A 14,633-nucleotide genomic window follows, 5' to 3' on the forward strand; every position below is an offset into this window, starting at 1 on the left:
TAAGATACACAATGACAGCTCTTTAATAAGATTTTTCAAATGGAACTTACATTAAAAGGCATTTTATATAGCATAGTTTTAATGTTCATGGAAAATTTTCAGCAATTACTAAGGATATTTTGTTTATATAAAATATGTCACTTACTTAGTTAATGCCCAGCTTACTTTATTTCTTAATTTTCCTCTATAGGTGCTTAAAAAGTACTTATAAAATGCTTATTCCTTTAAGATAAAATTTAATTACTCACTCTGAAAATGTATAGTCTTTATTTTATAGTATTTATTAGCAAAGCAATTAATTGGAATCATTAAATGTGGCTATCTCATTTTTAAAAAAAACATTTCAAACTTTTGCTACTCTTTAATACAAAATAAAATAATTTTAAAAAATGTGAATAATATAGAATTAGTAACTATATGTTTATAGCCGTTCTTAAATGGCTTGTCGATTGAATCGCATCCAGTATTTGTTAAAGATTATTACTATTTTGTTAATGTTTGCTATTCTTTATAACAGGGCTTCAGAAACTTTTCCACTCATGACTGTCATTCAGGAGAATAAACTTTTTACAACTTCAAAAGGAAAAATAATCTGAAAACCAAGCATTTTTTTTAATGGTAAATAAAATTAAACTTGAAATAGTTATTAAGGATATGCTTTTAATACGTCTGTTGTTTTCGTCTAATTTTATAAGCAAATACTGAAGAATTTGATAAGGCAATGCCAACATTTACATGCCTCAAATATCATTTTGTGCCTCCTCATCCAGGTTTCCAGTTTCAGAAGCTCTGCTTTATAGAATATTATATTTAAATTTTGACAGGAAATTTAGTCTTTATTTTCAAAAATTATACCAATTTTTCAACTTATTTTATCATCAAATGCTGATTATCAAAATAAAAGCTTTAATATTATATTTATTGGAAAGATATTTAAGTTTTGAATGGTGTTCTCAGTGTGTATTTGTTTTGTTAAATGGCCTGGATCAAGTCTGTAATGGAATTCTTCTATAAACATGTCTATATATACTACCAGAAACAAATGTTAAACTTTCAAATCAATCATCATTTATAGGAATGGAAGCATATGCATGCTGTCTTTTACAAACCCATATAAAAAGAAACTTCATCGATTGCAGTGTGTACCTCTATAACAAAAAAAGTTCTATTTTAGTGTTGTGGAAACCAAATTAATAGTTCTACATCATTGTGAACTTAGTGGCCAATCCATTAGAGTAATTACAAGTTATTGCGATTGTGCTCCCAATAGCCATCATTGTTTTGAAAGCCCCTGTAGCATCTGATATGCAGCATCAGTAAACCAAAGGTCTAGCAAGAATTACATTTCAAACTTGATGACAAAATGAGTGCACATTGGACATCTTGGCTTGCATTTAAAACTTCAATATTTTACTTCTTGAAATGTGTATATCTTTCAAATAAACATAATTTATATTTGTTACAGAAAAAAAGTTAAACTTTCATTTGATTTGTTTTCATTAAAATAAAAGTTTAGAAAGTGTTTAAAGAGACTGATCCACTTTAACTGTACCTCCTTTATTCTAGGCAAAGCATCAGTCACAATCCATTCTATGATATGCTTGCAGCCAGAAAGAAGAAAGCTCAACATGCCAAGTGAAGACCAGAAGGAGTTGATTGTTGGAATTTTGAAGAGGAGGGCTGCCACACATTGCTTTCGCTATCGGCCGAGAATCTGTCGGTTGTGTGTTGGTCTAGACCCTGCCTCTATTCATTATCTCTAGTGCAAAAACAGTCTTTCATTTAAACTTCCCCTTTTATTCAGTGGGATGAGTTTTATTTATCTTTCTTGAAGGGCTGCCTCTCTGCCTTCAGTGGATTGAATTAAAGAAACTGCATGCTTTAAAAGCAGGTCTTCCAAATCTTTTGACTTTGGAAGGTTTCTGTTTGGGATCCATGAGTGTGTATGTCCTGTAATCTATTTACAGAAAAATTCGTAATATGTGCAAATATTATCAGTCAAAAACATCTTGTTTTTATATTGTAAAGAAATGCTTTACTTTTGAGATGTATGTAATTATTTGTCATATAAATCAAATAAGTTGTAAATAATTTAATTTTATTTAAACTGTATATATATATATATATATATTTCTTTTCAAATTGAAAAATAAGGACTGTCGCTGATGTGTCTCACTGTATTTTGTACCAAAAAAATATTGATTAGTGTATTTTAAAGTGAGATCGTAAGCCTGTATGCTAAGTGTCTTGGCTCATCATTTACTACTATTATACAATATCAAGTGACTGTGAGTTATCTTTGTAAAAAATTAAAAGAAATTGTATTTTTAAATTATATTTATTATTAAAATGTTTCGTCTGTATTATGACAGTTATTCTTTGACTGCTTGTGTGATATTGTATTTGAAACAATTTGAGTCATTATAGTACTATTTAAGTCATAAACTAAAATAATTTGTTAATTGCAATATTTTAAACAAACCTAATTAGTGAAAATTTATTTGTTACAATAAATTCTGATTCCTTTATGTTGTTTATTTATTTGATCTTTTTTTAAAATTTTATTTTCAGATGGTTTGCATTATATTATTAGCAACAATATGTAAGATGCCATCTGTGTTATGAATTGTGATGCACATTTTTTGTAATTTTATTTTATGCATAGTTGATATCTCTTGAAATTATAATATAAAAATTCTATTTATTTTCTATCTACCTTTCTTCCAAAATTTGACTTTTTTTTCAACAACAGTTTTTATAAGACAAAAATTTGAAATCCTCTATATCGAAGAAAACAGAGGGAGATAAAAGTATTCCTGAACAGGAAAATAAGTATTAAAATGAAATATTAATGAAGCTTATAAACTGCAAATTTTAAACAGTATTTATAAAAATATCAGTAAATATATGAAGTAAATTTGAGGAAAATATTTTAAAATTTATTTGAATTGGAAAAGGGGAAAAAAGAGAAGAAAAAAACATTCTTACTTTGAGTCAAACTGGAAATAAATAAATTATTTAATTATTATAACAAATTTTAAAAGGATGTAAATGTGAGGGAACAAAATATACATCTGTGATTAGAAAAGTTTTTTTTTTTTTTTTTTTTAAGTTACTGTTTGTTACATTTTTATTTTTTGGTATTGCAGAATTTAATAGAACATGGAACTTCTAATACAAAATTAATTAATGCAACCTTATACAGAATATTTAAAGAGCAGTATAAGATATTGGTAGCCTTTAAGGTGAAATTATTTGAATTCCTCTTTTATTAAATATATTCCTCAAGTTTTATCCTCCAACAGCAAAATCTGAATGATTCAGATTTAGTTGTGCTGTCACTATACTTAACATGTAAAAGTAAATTATTTTTTTTTTTATTCTTACACTTTTTTTTTTTTTTTGTTTTTTTTTTTTTTGTTATTTTAAGCTTTATAACAGATACTTCAAGAAAGAATTGTTTGATTTCTAAATGGTGGAAGCTTTTTTTTTATAAGTATTTGGTCTTTATTAGTAATTTTGATTATAATGGTAACAAAAATTGCTATATTTGACAAAAATAATTAAAAATTCATACTGTTACTTACAAATGTTTTGAATTTCAAAATATAGGGATTGGACAAAATATGAACGCATCTTCATTAATGTTCTAAATTATAGTTTTTGCAGCTATGGCGGAAGATAGTCAAAAATAAGCAGATGCAATAAGCAGCAAAAATGCAACAGTCTAAAGGATACATATCGACTTCTACGAAAAAGTCACTTCTTGGAAATTGAAACTGATTGTGCAGTTTACCCTCTAAAATGTCTACAAAAGTTTCGATGCTATTCAGATCAATGGTTCACAACTAGTCATGTTTATTAAATCAGTCTTGGACAATTAAAGTCGTGTGAATGGAAGCATTACTGTATTCATACACTAGTTGTTTATTTGTGCCATTGGATGAAGATAGTGGATCAGAATATATACTTAATCCTATAATTTAGCCTGTCCAAAGTACAATAAGACATCGTGCCACCAAGGCCTTCTGAATTACTGCTGGCGCGCATTGCACTGGAGCAACGTCTAGACGGTATTCTCCCATTGTTATTGTGTCCAGTCAGAATATTCGGGACATTGTTATGGATACTTAAAGGCATTGTGGGAATTGCAGTAACTCTACCACTCACGCCAAAAACAACTTTCTGCAGATCACAGATGTTGCACTTTCTGGTCTGTTAGTCAGATTAGGCTGCCAATCACTGTTGTGTCTTTCCTTATTTAATTTAGATTGTTACCCGACAGCAATAAGGCTGGCCGGTTTCGTTATTGGGGATCGAGCTTTAAAGACCTCTTTTGAGAGGTCTGAAAAAAATAATTGTGGCTTGATGTATTTCACATCTGCCTGCTATCACTGCTAGTTATAGACTGGTGTGTGCAAATGCTTGGCCGCTAGGCTACTATTCTAAAAGGTGAGAACATGTTTCCCTCAATTATTATTGCTTTGTCGTTCATATTGTGTTATCCAATTCTTTTATCATTTAATTGGAAATTGATTCTGTTGTCAGATGAATTTTTTGATTAATGTGCATGACTTTGAAAGAGATTTCTCTATTGGCTGATTGTTAATATAAATGAATTGTATTCTCTATTGAGAACAAATAAATCTAACTTGTCAATATATATCTATCTGATGCTTTTAAAAATACACATAAATTAGTGTTAAAAAAGATACAATTTAAAAATCTATTTTCTTCTTTTGAGTCTTTAGCATATAATGAATTATTAAAATTATAATGGAATGAATTTATTATTATGGAATAATGATTTAAATAAATCTTATAACTTTAAATGAGCAATTCTTATGTATACACGCTTGTTTATTTATTTAATTCGTGCTTCTGGGAAACGACTCTAACGATTTTTATCATTTTTTTTTTTATTTAGATAAGATATTGTTTCTTAAGTTTATGGGTGTTTTTCTTGGAAAAACTCGATTTTGCACACACAAAAAATATTTTTTATATATAACTATTAGAATAAGTATACTCAACTTATGCTTCGAAGTATGAACATTGCAATGTAGTCGTCGGAACTATAAGAATGTCGCGTGTTTTATTTTATTGTGTATTTATATTTAATATTTTTGCTTTTTAAGTTTATCTATATAAGTGTCTTTCCTGGAAAAAAAACGCAACTTTACACACACAATATATATATAGTATAGGCATGATTGTTTTGTTCAAGCAGAAGCGACGAGCACAACACGAAATAAGGAAAAGCTAAAAGAGAGGGAGAGTTTTCTCAGTGCTTATATACAATAAGATTCTTATAGGGATTTCTCACACATGTCGACCACAAGCAAGGAAATCTCGGGGATCTTTTAGAAGAATGTGCTAAGCTTGCCATTTTTTATCCCTTCACTCGGAGCGTGTGAAAGCGCAACTTCAAGCATTTTTACAAATCTTGAATTAATTAAATAGAAAAAGTGGAATGGGACTTCCAGTTATTTAATGAGTTAATTGGCATCATTTATTTACAATATTATCAATCAGTACAAAATTTGAATGAAAAATCCATGTTAACAAAAATATATTTCTCTAAGTAAATATTAAAATTGCATTCTTTCCTTTATTCTTTTTTTTTTCTGCTTTCTAATAAACTTAATTCAAAAAATTTGTAAAAATTTTAATTATAGTTGATTTCCTTCAACTCAAAGCTATATCACAAGCGAAAAAAGGGAATGAAAAAATTTAAATACTTTTGCAGAGCAGAAGCGGCTGTAGCAATTTTCCGACGTCGGGTTTGCAAGTAACATTTCCCAAACTTAGCTTCCAGATATCACATAATAATTTTATATTTTAAAAATAATTAGAATATGTAATTAATATATTAGCTAATTATAATAAGCAGTAATTATTTGAAATATTTATCAAATAATTATTCTCAATATGTTTCAAGCAATTTTGATATCCAGACAGTAAGAATTTTCTTACGGTAAGAGGGGTAATAAAAGGAAATGTGGAATTTAAAGCATGGTTATAGTAATAAACATAATATACCGCTCTGATAGTGTAAATAATTTTGCATATTATTATTAAAATCTCATAACAAATTAAAGTAAATGCTGAAAGAACAGAAAATAACTATTGACTTATTATTTAACTCGTGTTACGATATAATACACCAAATATTTTGATAATCTTATCTAAGACAAGAATTTTCTTATGTGTGTGAATTCCTAATATCATTAGGCTTTTTAGCATTTTCTCTAACAGAGTAGTTCGTAAATACTTTTTTACCAGGTGCAGATTACTGAAACTCCTTTCGCATGTACTATAGAAATAGTACGAATACTGTTACTATAGTAATAATACTCGTAGAAATTAGAATAATACAGGCCACAAATAAATATTCCGCATTAAATTAAATTCTGTATATATATATATATATATATAACGAATGTTCCTTGTTTTAATATAAGTATCTTCTAGGAATTTATATTTACAGAGCTTTTTTAAGTGTGTTTATAAAAAAAATTATGTTTTTATAAATTAATAATTAGTACTACAAAAAATAAAATAATAAGAAAGGTCTTGCTCACCTCATTCAAAACAGGTTTAATTTATCTATACAAACTGTAGTATTTTTATTTCAATGTCTTGAAACTGTTTCGATTGAAGACGTTGGTTTTATTCTAACCCCTATCTTAAAGAACGTTGTCTTGAAGCCTTGGTAGCAGTTTGAGAATTTAACCGAGCTGAGGGAATAGGGTGATTTTACGTCTGCACTTGCCTCTACCAGAAATTTATGAAATAGTGTACTATCACTGATTGAGAACAAAGTACTTAACAATTTATACTAGAAACGCGCACATTTTACTTTGAAGAAAAGACACTCAGAAAACTTTATATTTTTTAACGTTAAAAAAATATAGATGTCTCTGAGTTACAGAACTATATATATTTATCCAGCTTAAGATACACAAAAAAAGTTGTCACGAAATGATTAAAAAATATATGTAGTTCTTCAAAAACATATTTAATCTTCTTTTTTAAAGATGAAATTCTTATGAACCATGCAGAATGCTTTTAAAATTTATAATGCTGACAAAAATCAAAAATTGCATTTTTTTAAAAGAAAAAAAAATTAAAGAAATGCTCTCAAAGATTAACATAATATTAATAATTTGTGTTATTATTGTAAGAATACGAGAGTACTTAAATTTCATGAAAGAACTTTTAACTGAATAATATAATATTCACTTATTTATGAAACATGTAACAATATATAAGGCACATATATATTTAAAGAGGCTAGATACTTCAGAATTTGAAGAATGAAGATATTTTATTGTTTAAATGGAATTTATTGAGCTTAATTGTTTGACAAGTTCCTTCCTGAAACTGAATATCTCTTACAAGAACTTCTTAATTGAGATGGAAATATCAAAAATCTAATTTTTTTTTTTTTTTTTTTTTTTTTTTTTTTTTAAGAAGCACAGCATAACAAATGGTTAAAATCTGCAACTGTTAAGCGCCAATCATTTGTTTTTAGTATTTGCTCTTTAATCACTTTTTTTCTATTATTATTCACTTCTTAATTCTTGTATTATAAATTACGTTGATTTAAAAAAAAAATTCTTTAAATATATTGAGAAAATGTACAACTGATGAATTCCCTTTAAATGATATAGAAATTAAAATTTTTAGAAAGGTAAATTTTTAATTTTAAAAATTGCATTTGTGTGTTCTCTACTCTTCAAAGGATGTTCGGAAACTGGCTATCTTCAAAAACTCGGTAAAAAAAATTACCACTATATTGAGGGAATTAAAAATTATAATCTTAATATAAATAAATGTCACTACAACTACGCATTATGGTTTGGATCTCCTAAAGAACTGAGTCGAAATAAACCTTGAGTACTTATTATTTTAATAACTGAAAGAATATTGTTAATTTTTCAAAATATAAATTAATTAAATATTGGTATAATATTGTAATTCATTTTTCAATTCATTTATAATTACTTTCCTCTTATGATTGCATTCATTTCCAAGTAATTTTCTTTTCCTTCGTCACTGGGAGAATACTTTGAAGTGAATGCCTATCATAAATCATATATCAATATGAATCTGTAAACTACAGACTCCGTCGAGGCTGTGTTGTGACCTAACTGGAACGCTGCCCATCATCCAGGTATTGACGCTCGCGATGCTTCTCTCCTTTTTCTTCAGAACGCTTGTGCACTCTCCTTGGTGAAGCTTGTAGTCAAAATCAATTGTTTCATTTCTTAAGTTTTAAATTATATTATTAGTAAATAAAATTATTTTTCTAACATTTCGCAATGATTGAAGACAAACACAACTACATGAAATCCTAATTACGACATTTCCAAATCTTTAGGAATGAATATTTTTTGGACAAATTTATCGGACATTTTTCTAAGTCCAATTTCTATCAATAATTTTTTTTTTTTTTTTTTTTTTAAGATGCTTGACAAAAATATCAGGTGGTGTAGGAGTTTTGCTATTTTGGAAGAATTCTACAGGTAAATGAATATTTTGTCCATAAACCATTTGAGCAATGGTGTATGCAGAATCTTCTTGCATAGCTGTGCTTAGGCCAAGAAGAACAGTTGAAAGTGTTTTAATCCGGGCTATATTGTTGTGTGCCATCAGTGCGGTCTTAAGACATCTATGGAGGCGCTCGACCTTCCATTAGCTTGGGGATCGTAAACAGTTGTATGTTGCAATTTTATCCCACATAGTGTTGATAGGTCGTTGAACAACTTTGACCTAATCTGCGCATCACGATGTGTGACTAGGCGACATGAAATACCAAATCTTGAAAGCTAATTAGAATAAAATGCTTTCTCAATTGTGTCTGCTCAAATGTTGTTAAGTGAAATCAGATCCATCCAATCCAGTCCTCATTGCAAGTAAGACAGTAAATATTCCCATTCGATGGTGTTAGGGGTCCAATGCGATCAATATGCACGTCTCTAAATTGTTCTGAAAGAAGTTGAAAATCACTGGAACTTGATTTGGGGGAAGATTAATTTTACTTTTTTGGCAAGTCATGCAAGATCGATTCCAAAGCTGTACATCATTACGGATACTTTGAAAAATAAATTAAAACGATAAGAACTTTACAGATGATTTAATGCCAGGATGGGCTTTGATGAAATATTTTCATACTATAATTTGCAAAAATATATGGTCTGATATTATTCGTCGAAGTTTCACACCACAAAGACTTCCCAGAAGGTAGCGGATATTGCTTGAAGTTCGGAAAAATTGCTGATGTCTTCAAATTCAGTAATTTTTTTATCCATAGTTTGTTCATCTGCTATTTTGTCGTAGTCAGTTAAAGAAATTTCTTCAATTTTAGATAAAGTATCTGCAACGATGTTATCAGGGCATTCAATATGCTGTAAATCAGTTACAATTTGAGAAATATATTGTAAATGTCCAACGACGAGGTGATGGCTTTTCTGGTTTTAGTTTAAATGCAAAGGTTATGGGTTTATGGTCCGTGAATATTTTAAATATTTTACCCTTTAGTAAAAATTTGAAGTATTTTATGGAAAGGTAAATTCGTAGTAATTCCTTATCATAAGTACTGTAATGTTTTTGTGCTTCGTTTAATTTTTTGGAATAAAATGCAATAGGTTTTCATTCATTATCTTCAAATTGCTGAAGTACTGCTTCAATCGCGGAATCTGAAGCATCTGCATATAGTGACCGAGTTAGTTCATATTGGGAAAAGATACGACTGCGGCATTGACTAAATCATTTTTGTATAATCTTTATTCCAACTCTTATAATCATACGCAATTTATATTTTCAAACACTAAATAAAGAAGGGAAAACGATATTAACTGTTATTTTAAAGTTGTGCATTTCAAGCCACAACATTGCTCACTTTATTTATCAATAAACAAATACAATATGATTTCTTTTCTGCTAATGTATTAATGAAGAAAATCAAGTAAGTATCTATCATTTATTTTCTTCGACAGTTTGGTCTAAAATTCGATATGTCTTTTTACGATTTAACAGAACACATGAGAAATTTTATGAATCTAAGTTGTTCTGCATTTGATTTATTCCATTTATATATTTGCTTAAAGACAACTACAGATCAAGACTTCTCACCCGGATTTAGCCCAATTTTGTCGTATCCACAATTCTGGTAACAAGATTATATGCTAAATTTCATCCATCCTGCTCTTTGAATTTCTTAGTAATGTGCTTCATATGCAAAAAAACAGACAAATGGATTTCCATAAATTTATTTCGTCGCAAGCTTGATTGCAGCCCGAAAATTTAGTGTAAAGGATTTTATTTATTATCTTCTGAATGCTAATAGTACTACAATCTTTAAATTTTATTTAAGAGGGAAACATTTGACCGGAAGTTATAGTGGTATCCGGAATAAGTAAATTAGCATAAAACGGAAGAGGGAAATAATTCCATTGATGTGACAGTATTGCGTAGTTGAAAAATACAGGCAGAAAAGCATGTGGTTTGATTGAAAGAAGTGTCAAATGTGTTTGAATCAATTTTAATCAGAAAACTCTGCGGGGAGGAATACTACAGTTTCACTAATGCACATGAATAATCGATCTTGTATAAATTATACTTTTTATTTTAGATTGCTGTTATCCACTTACTATTTATCACTGAATTATACTGAGGATTTTGAAAATTGCGCGCGTATTACTTTCAGATTTGAGAATTAATGCTTATTTATTACATTTAGCTAATCAAAATATACTTTTTGTATTTGAAGTAAGTTAATAGAATTACTAATTCTCTACAAATTTTCTGTGATATGTTTTTTTCTGTTTAATTTTCTGTGACGTTTAATGTTTAAATGGTAATATATACTTTAAAATGGTGCAATATTTAATAAAGTCTTTGTTTCAGATTCTGACTTTTTGAGAACATGTATGTACACAATCATGAAAAGATTTATTTCGTTACCTTCCTAGTAAAAGATGTCTTTTTTATTGAAATTGATATACAGTAGAAAATTAAGAAGAGTCAAAAATGCAAATAATTCTTTAAATGCACAAAACAACGAACTTTCCATTCCTTTTGAATAGTAAGCTTTATACTAAAAAGTTTCTTATCAGTAATAACACGAAATTAGATACATAATATTTTATTTCAAGCTTTTAATGGTGATAAAGAATAAAGATATGGATAAAAAAATGAGTGTAACAAGTTATTGGACCTTAACTTTAGTGCCTGAAAATTTTTTAGACATTTTATTTTGTTGTAACAAGTGTTATAAAAAAACAGTTCATGTAGATAGACCAATAAGTATTAATAATGTTTGCAATAAAAAGAAAACATGAGCAACTAACTTGATGTTCAAAATTGATTTCCATTTACTCATATATTGCAGTTTCACTTAAAAGTAAATTTTTTAATGGGTAATAAAAACATTTAATATTAAGTGATTCACTTTTGATTGCCCACTCCTACATGATGTATATGTATTATCACATTTACAATCCTATTCTAATAAAGAATATATTCCAAATAGGCCTCTGTTCCAACTCGTTGATTTTGTAGTGTCTAAAGCTGAAGGGCATAACTATATGATTTGCAACAAATTATATATGTGTGATAAAAATGCATTTATGTCCATAATATTTAAGACTTAAATTCCGCAATGTAATCTTTTACCAGTTAAAATACAAATAATTTTGATGAACTACTCTTTAGATATTAATAAGTCGCTTTGTTGCAGGTCATTGTTTCACATGTTCAATCTAATGGATCTGAAAAATTAACTTATTTTATTTTTACAAATAGTATTTTTTGTAATTTAAAGTTAAGTAATCTTTTATTCAATTAAATTTTATTTGTAGAATCATGACAGCATTGTCATAATTCTATAATAAATTTTGTGTTTCATAGGAATTGTTTTACAAGATTTAGTTATTAGTTTAATAATTTAATAATAGAAATAACAAAGTAATTAACAAGCACTTATCTCATTTCAGTATTGTATTTGAATTTTAATATCTAATATTGGATCTACTGTCAACTGTCTGCTTTTGAGGTAGTGCTAAAAATTCCTAATGCTTAATGGCATTAGGAATTTTTATTTTCTCGCACCCAAAATTTCTTTTTAAAACATAGAATTATTATATTTCTCAAATTTTCTGTTGGGATTACAGCATCATTCATCAAATAAATATATTGATATTATGATTGTATTATGAAAAAGTAAAAACAGAAAAAAAAAGAAAAAAACATTCTAATGTTACATTTTGAAAAATAGACTGATTCAAAAATTGATTGCAATTTTTATTGTTGATTGCAATTGTTGATTTTAGCTGCAAATTGTCTGAATTCGCACTCTTTTAATTCTATTTAATTAAATTCTATATCCAGTTATCTTTATAATAGATATAGAATTTTGAAACCAAATTTCAGTTGTAAAATATTTTAATAATTCTTGACTATTTATTGTATGATAATTATTATGGGCCCCCGATTTCATGCACTTGTTTTGATAACAGTAATTATCCATAATTTGCTTTTTTTATTAGTATTTTAATTATATTTTTTAAAAGTATAAATGCCTTTCCAGCGTGCATAGCGTCATAAAAAGGGCTTAAATTTGAAAACCATTTTAAAGTATCTTAAAAGTACTTAATTTTGGGAAAATGTCCTTAAAAAGGGCTTAATTTTCTGGTGAAGTATGAAGAAAGCTTTTTGTTTTGTCTTTTCCCCCCACAAATTGAATATGATAATTTGAAATCATGGTTGTAAAGGCTTGTTTACCAGATGTAACAAAAATGAAAACTAACAAAAAGGAAAGCATTTGAAGAAGAAATCCAGGGGTTCCAGCAAATCTTAAAATAATGCTTAGTGATTTTTTTTTCTTTTTTTTTTCTCCCTTTTTCTTCAACGATATTCATTGCCGTTTATTAAAATTCTAAAATAGTTATCCATAAAGGACAGTAGGAAATATGTACTGTGTCATACTTTTTGCGATTTGAAAAATGTTCGAACTTCAGTTTTTAATGTTTTAGACATTGAAGAATTTTTTAAGGTTATGCCTGGTAAGTAAGTATTTAAGCTTTAATGTGTTGTTAAAGAAGAATATGTAAATTTGTCCAAATAACGTAAATTAAGAAAACTGAAAGATGAATTTGGTGCACTGAAAAGATACATTGAACATTAGAGAAGCTTCTCTAAAAATACTTACGTATTTGATCATCATTTTCATTAATATGTTCTTTTGGAGCATTCACTTGAGCAACATGTTGCAGGTATTCAACTGCACTATATTGAATTGTAATTAATTTCGGTGTGTAATTACAGTACTCAATCATGTAACATCTAGTATGATAAAATTGAAGCCATAAATTTTCAATGATCCTGATATCTTTCATGGTGTTTTTTGAACGTCTCCATCCACCTGAAAATTTTTATTTATTGGACCAATCTCACCAAATTTTAATTTTAATTAATGAAAAGAAAAAAAAAAATGCAGGATCTGATACTTAAAAATTTTCAAAGAAATAAAAAAAAAGTTCTTTGAGTCTTTTATTTTCCACTGCTTAGGTTCTATACTTTTATAATGATTTTTTTTTCTTTTTATAATTCTTATAGAAATTTTTTTCTTCAATGACACCTTTCTTAATATATAAGCATTTGTCCTCAGCAATGCACAGCATAAGCCATTGATATTAAGAGCATGAAATATGGTAAGTTATTTTGGATGCATCAGAGGTCCACTATGAACAGATTTGGCAAACTTTTAATTTGAAGTTTAACTAAAAAATTAAAAACAGAATTTAATGCCATTTTAAAGGTTACAAAAATAGCTTTTTAATTATAAAAATTTTGAATGAATTAATTTTTTTCTATAGTTTTAATAATTTTTGAGAAATTAGTTTTGGATGGTTTATACATATGCATAGTTTAGAGATAGTATAGTAATTGAAAGAGAAATTCGAACTCGACAATTTGACGAATCTCCACATTTTAGACCTACCTAAGTTTAAAATAACACATTTTTGGAAAATATATGCCTCTTCATCTGTCTGTGACAAAGGTAACTCAAAAAAACATTTTGAACTAAATGATTGAAATTTGGTAAACAGCCTTTACACCAAATTTGCAGATTTCTATCAAATTTTGAGTAAAACTTGTTCAAAAGAAGTCCGGTTGTTCCAATATTAGTTAGCATGGTAAATATAAAATAAAGAGAGCTAAATATATTAAATTTGGTACACAGATTTTGTGTCTATAGTGTAGACACACATCAAATTTTGAGCCAAATCCAACAATGGGTTGAACGACTGTCTGTCTGTAGTTTCAGAATCAGGTAAACATGATACTTCACAAACATAAAGATTTAAATATATCAAATGTAATATGTGATTTTGGGGCTATAATTATAGTTCTGTGTTAAATTTTAGTTCCGATTGGTAGGAAAAAAATGCGTCTAAAACACAAATTGGATTTGCAGATACTACTAACAGTAAGCCAGTGGTTAATTGCCTATTACAGATTCAGTATCAATGATAGATTCAGTAAAAATAGCAAATTCAGTCCATAGGTTAATATTTCGTAATTATTGTGCACCAATGCCATGCATGGTATGTACACGCTAGAAC

At 27.9% G+C, this 14,633-nt stretch overlaps 2 protein-coding genes across 7 annotated transcripts in view; both read left to right on the plus strand.

Annotated features, from left to right (window-relative positions):
• Window positions 1-4,663, plus strand: part of LOC129989224 (cytohesin-1-like) — a 49,862-nt gene extending 45,199 nt beyond the window's left edge. For 3 of the 5 annotated variants that reach the window (XM_056097602.1, XM_056097605.1, XM_056097606.1), the window contains 2 exons: window positions 518-618; window positions 1,567-4,663. In XM_056097602.1, coding sequence (XP_055953577.1) covers window positions 518-596 — 79 coding nt within the window. In that variant the 3' untranslated portion in view covers window positions 597-618; window positions 1,567-4,663. The remainder of the gene's footprint in view (window positions 1-517; window positions 619-1,566) is intronic. The other 2 variants (XM_056097601.1, XM_056097604.1) reach the window with 1 other exon arrangement.
• A 5,827-nt stretch (window positions 4,664-10,490) lies between these two features.
• The window catches only part of LOC129988439 (tudor domain-containing protein 5-like), a 55,050-nt gene continuing 50,907 nt past the window's right edge, over window positions 10,491-14,633 (plus strand). For both annotated transcript variants that reach the window (XM_056096666.1, XM_056096667.1), the window contains exon 1: window positions 10,491-10,776. The gene's annotated coding sequence lies outside the window, so the exon portion shown is untranslated. The remainder of the gene's footprint in view (window positions 10,777-14,633) is intronic.

This window comes from Argiope bruennichi, chromosome 10, assembly GCF_947563725.1.
Source record: "Argiope bruennichi chromosome 10, qqArgBrue1.1, whole genome shotgun sequence".
Lineage (NCBI taxonomy): Eukaryota > Metazoa > Arthropoda > Arachnida > Araneae > Araneidae > Argiope > Argiope bruennichi.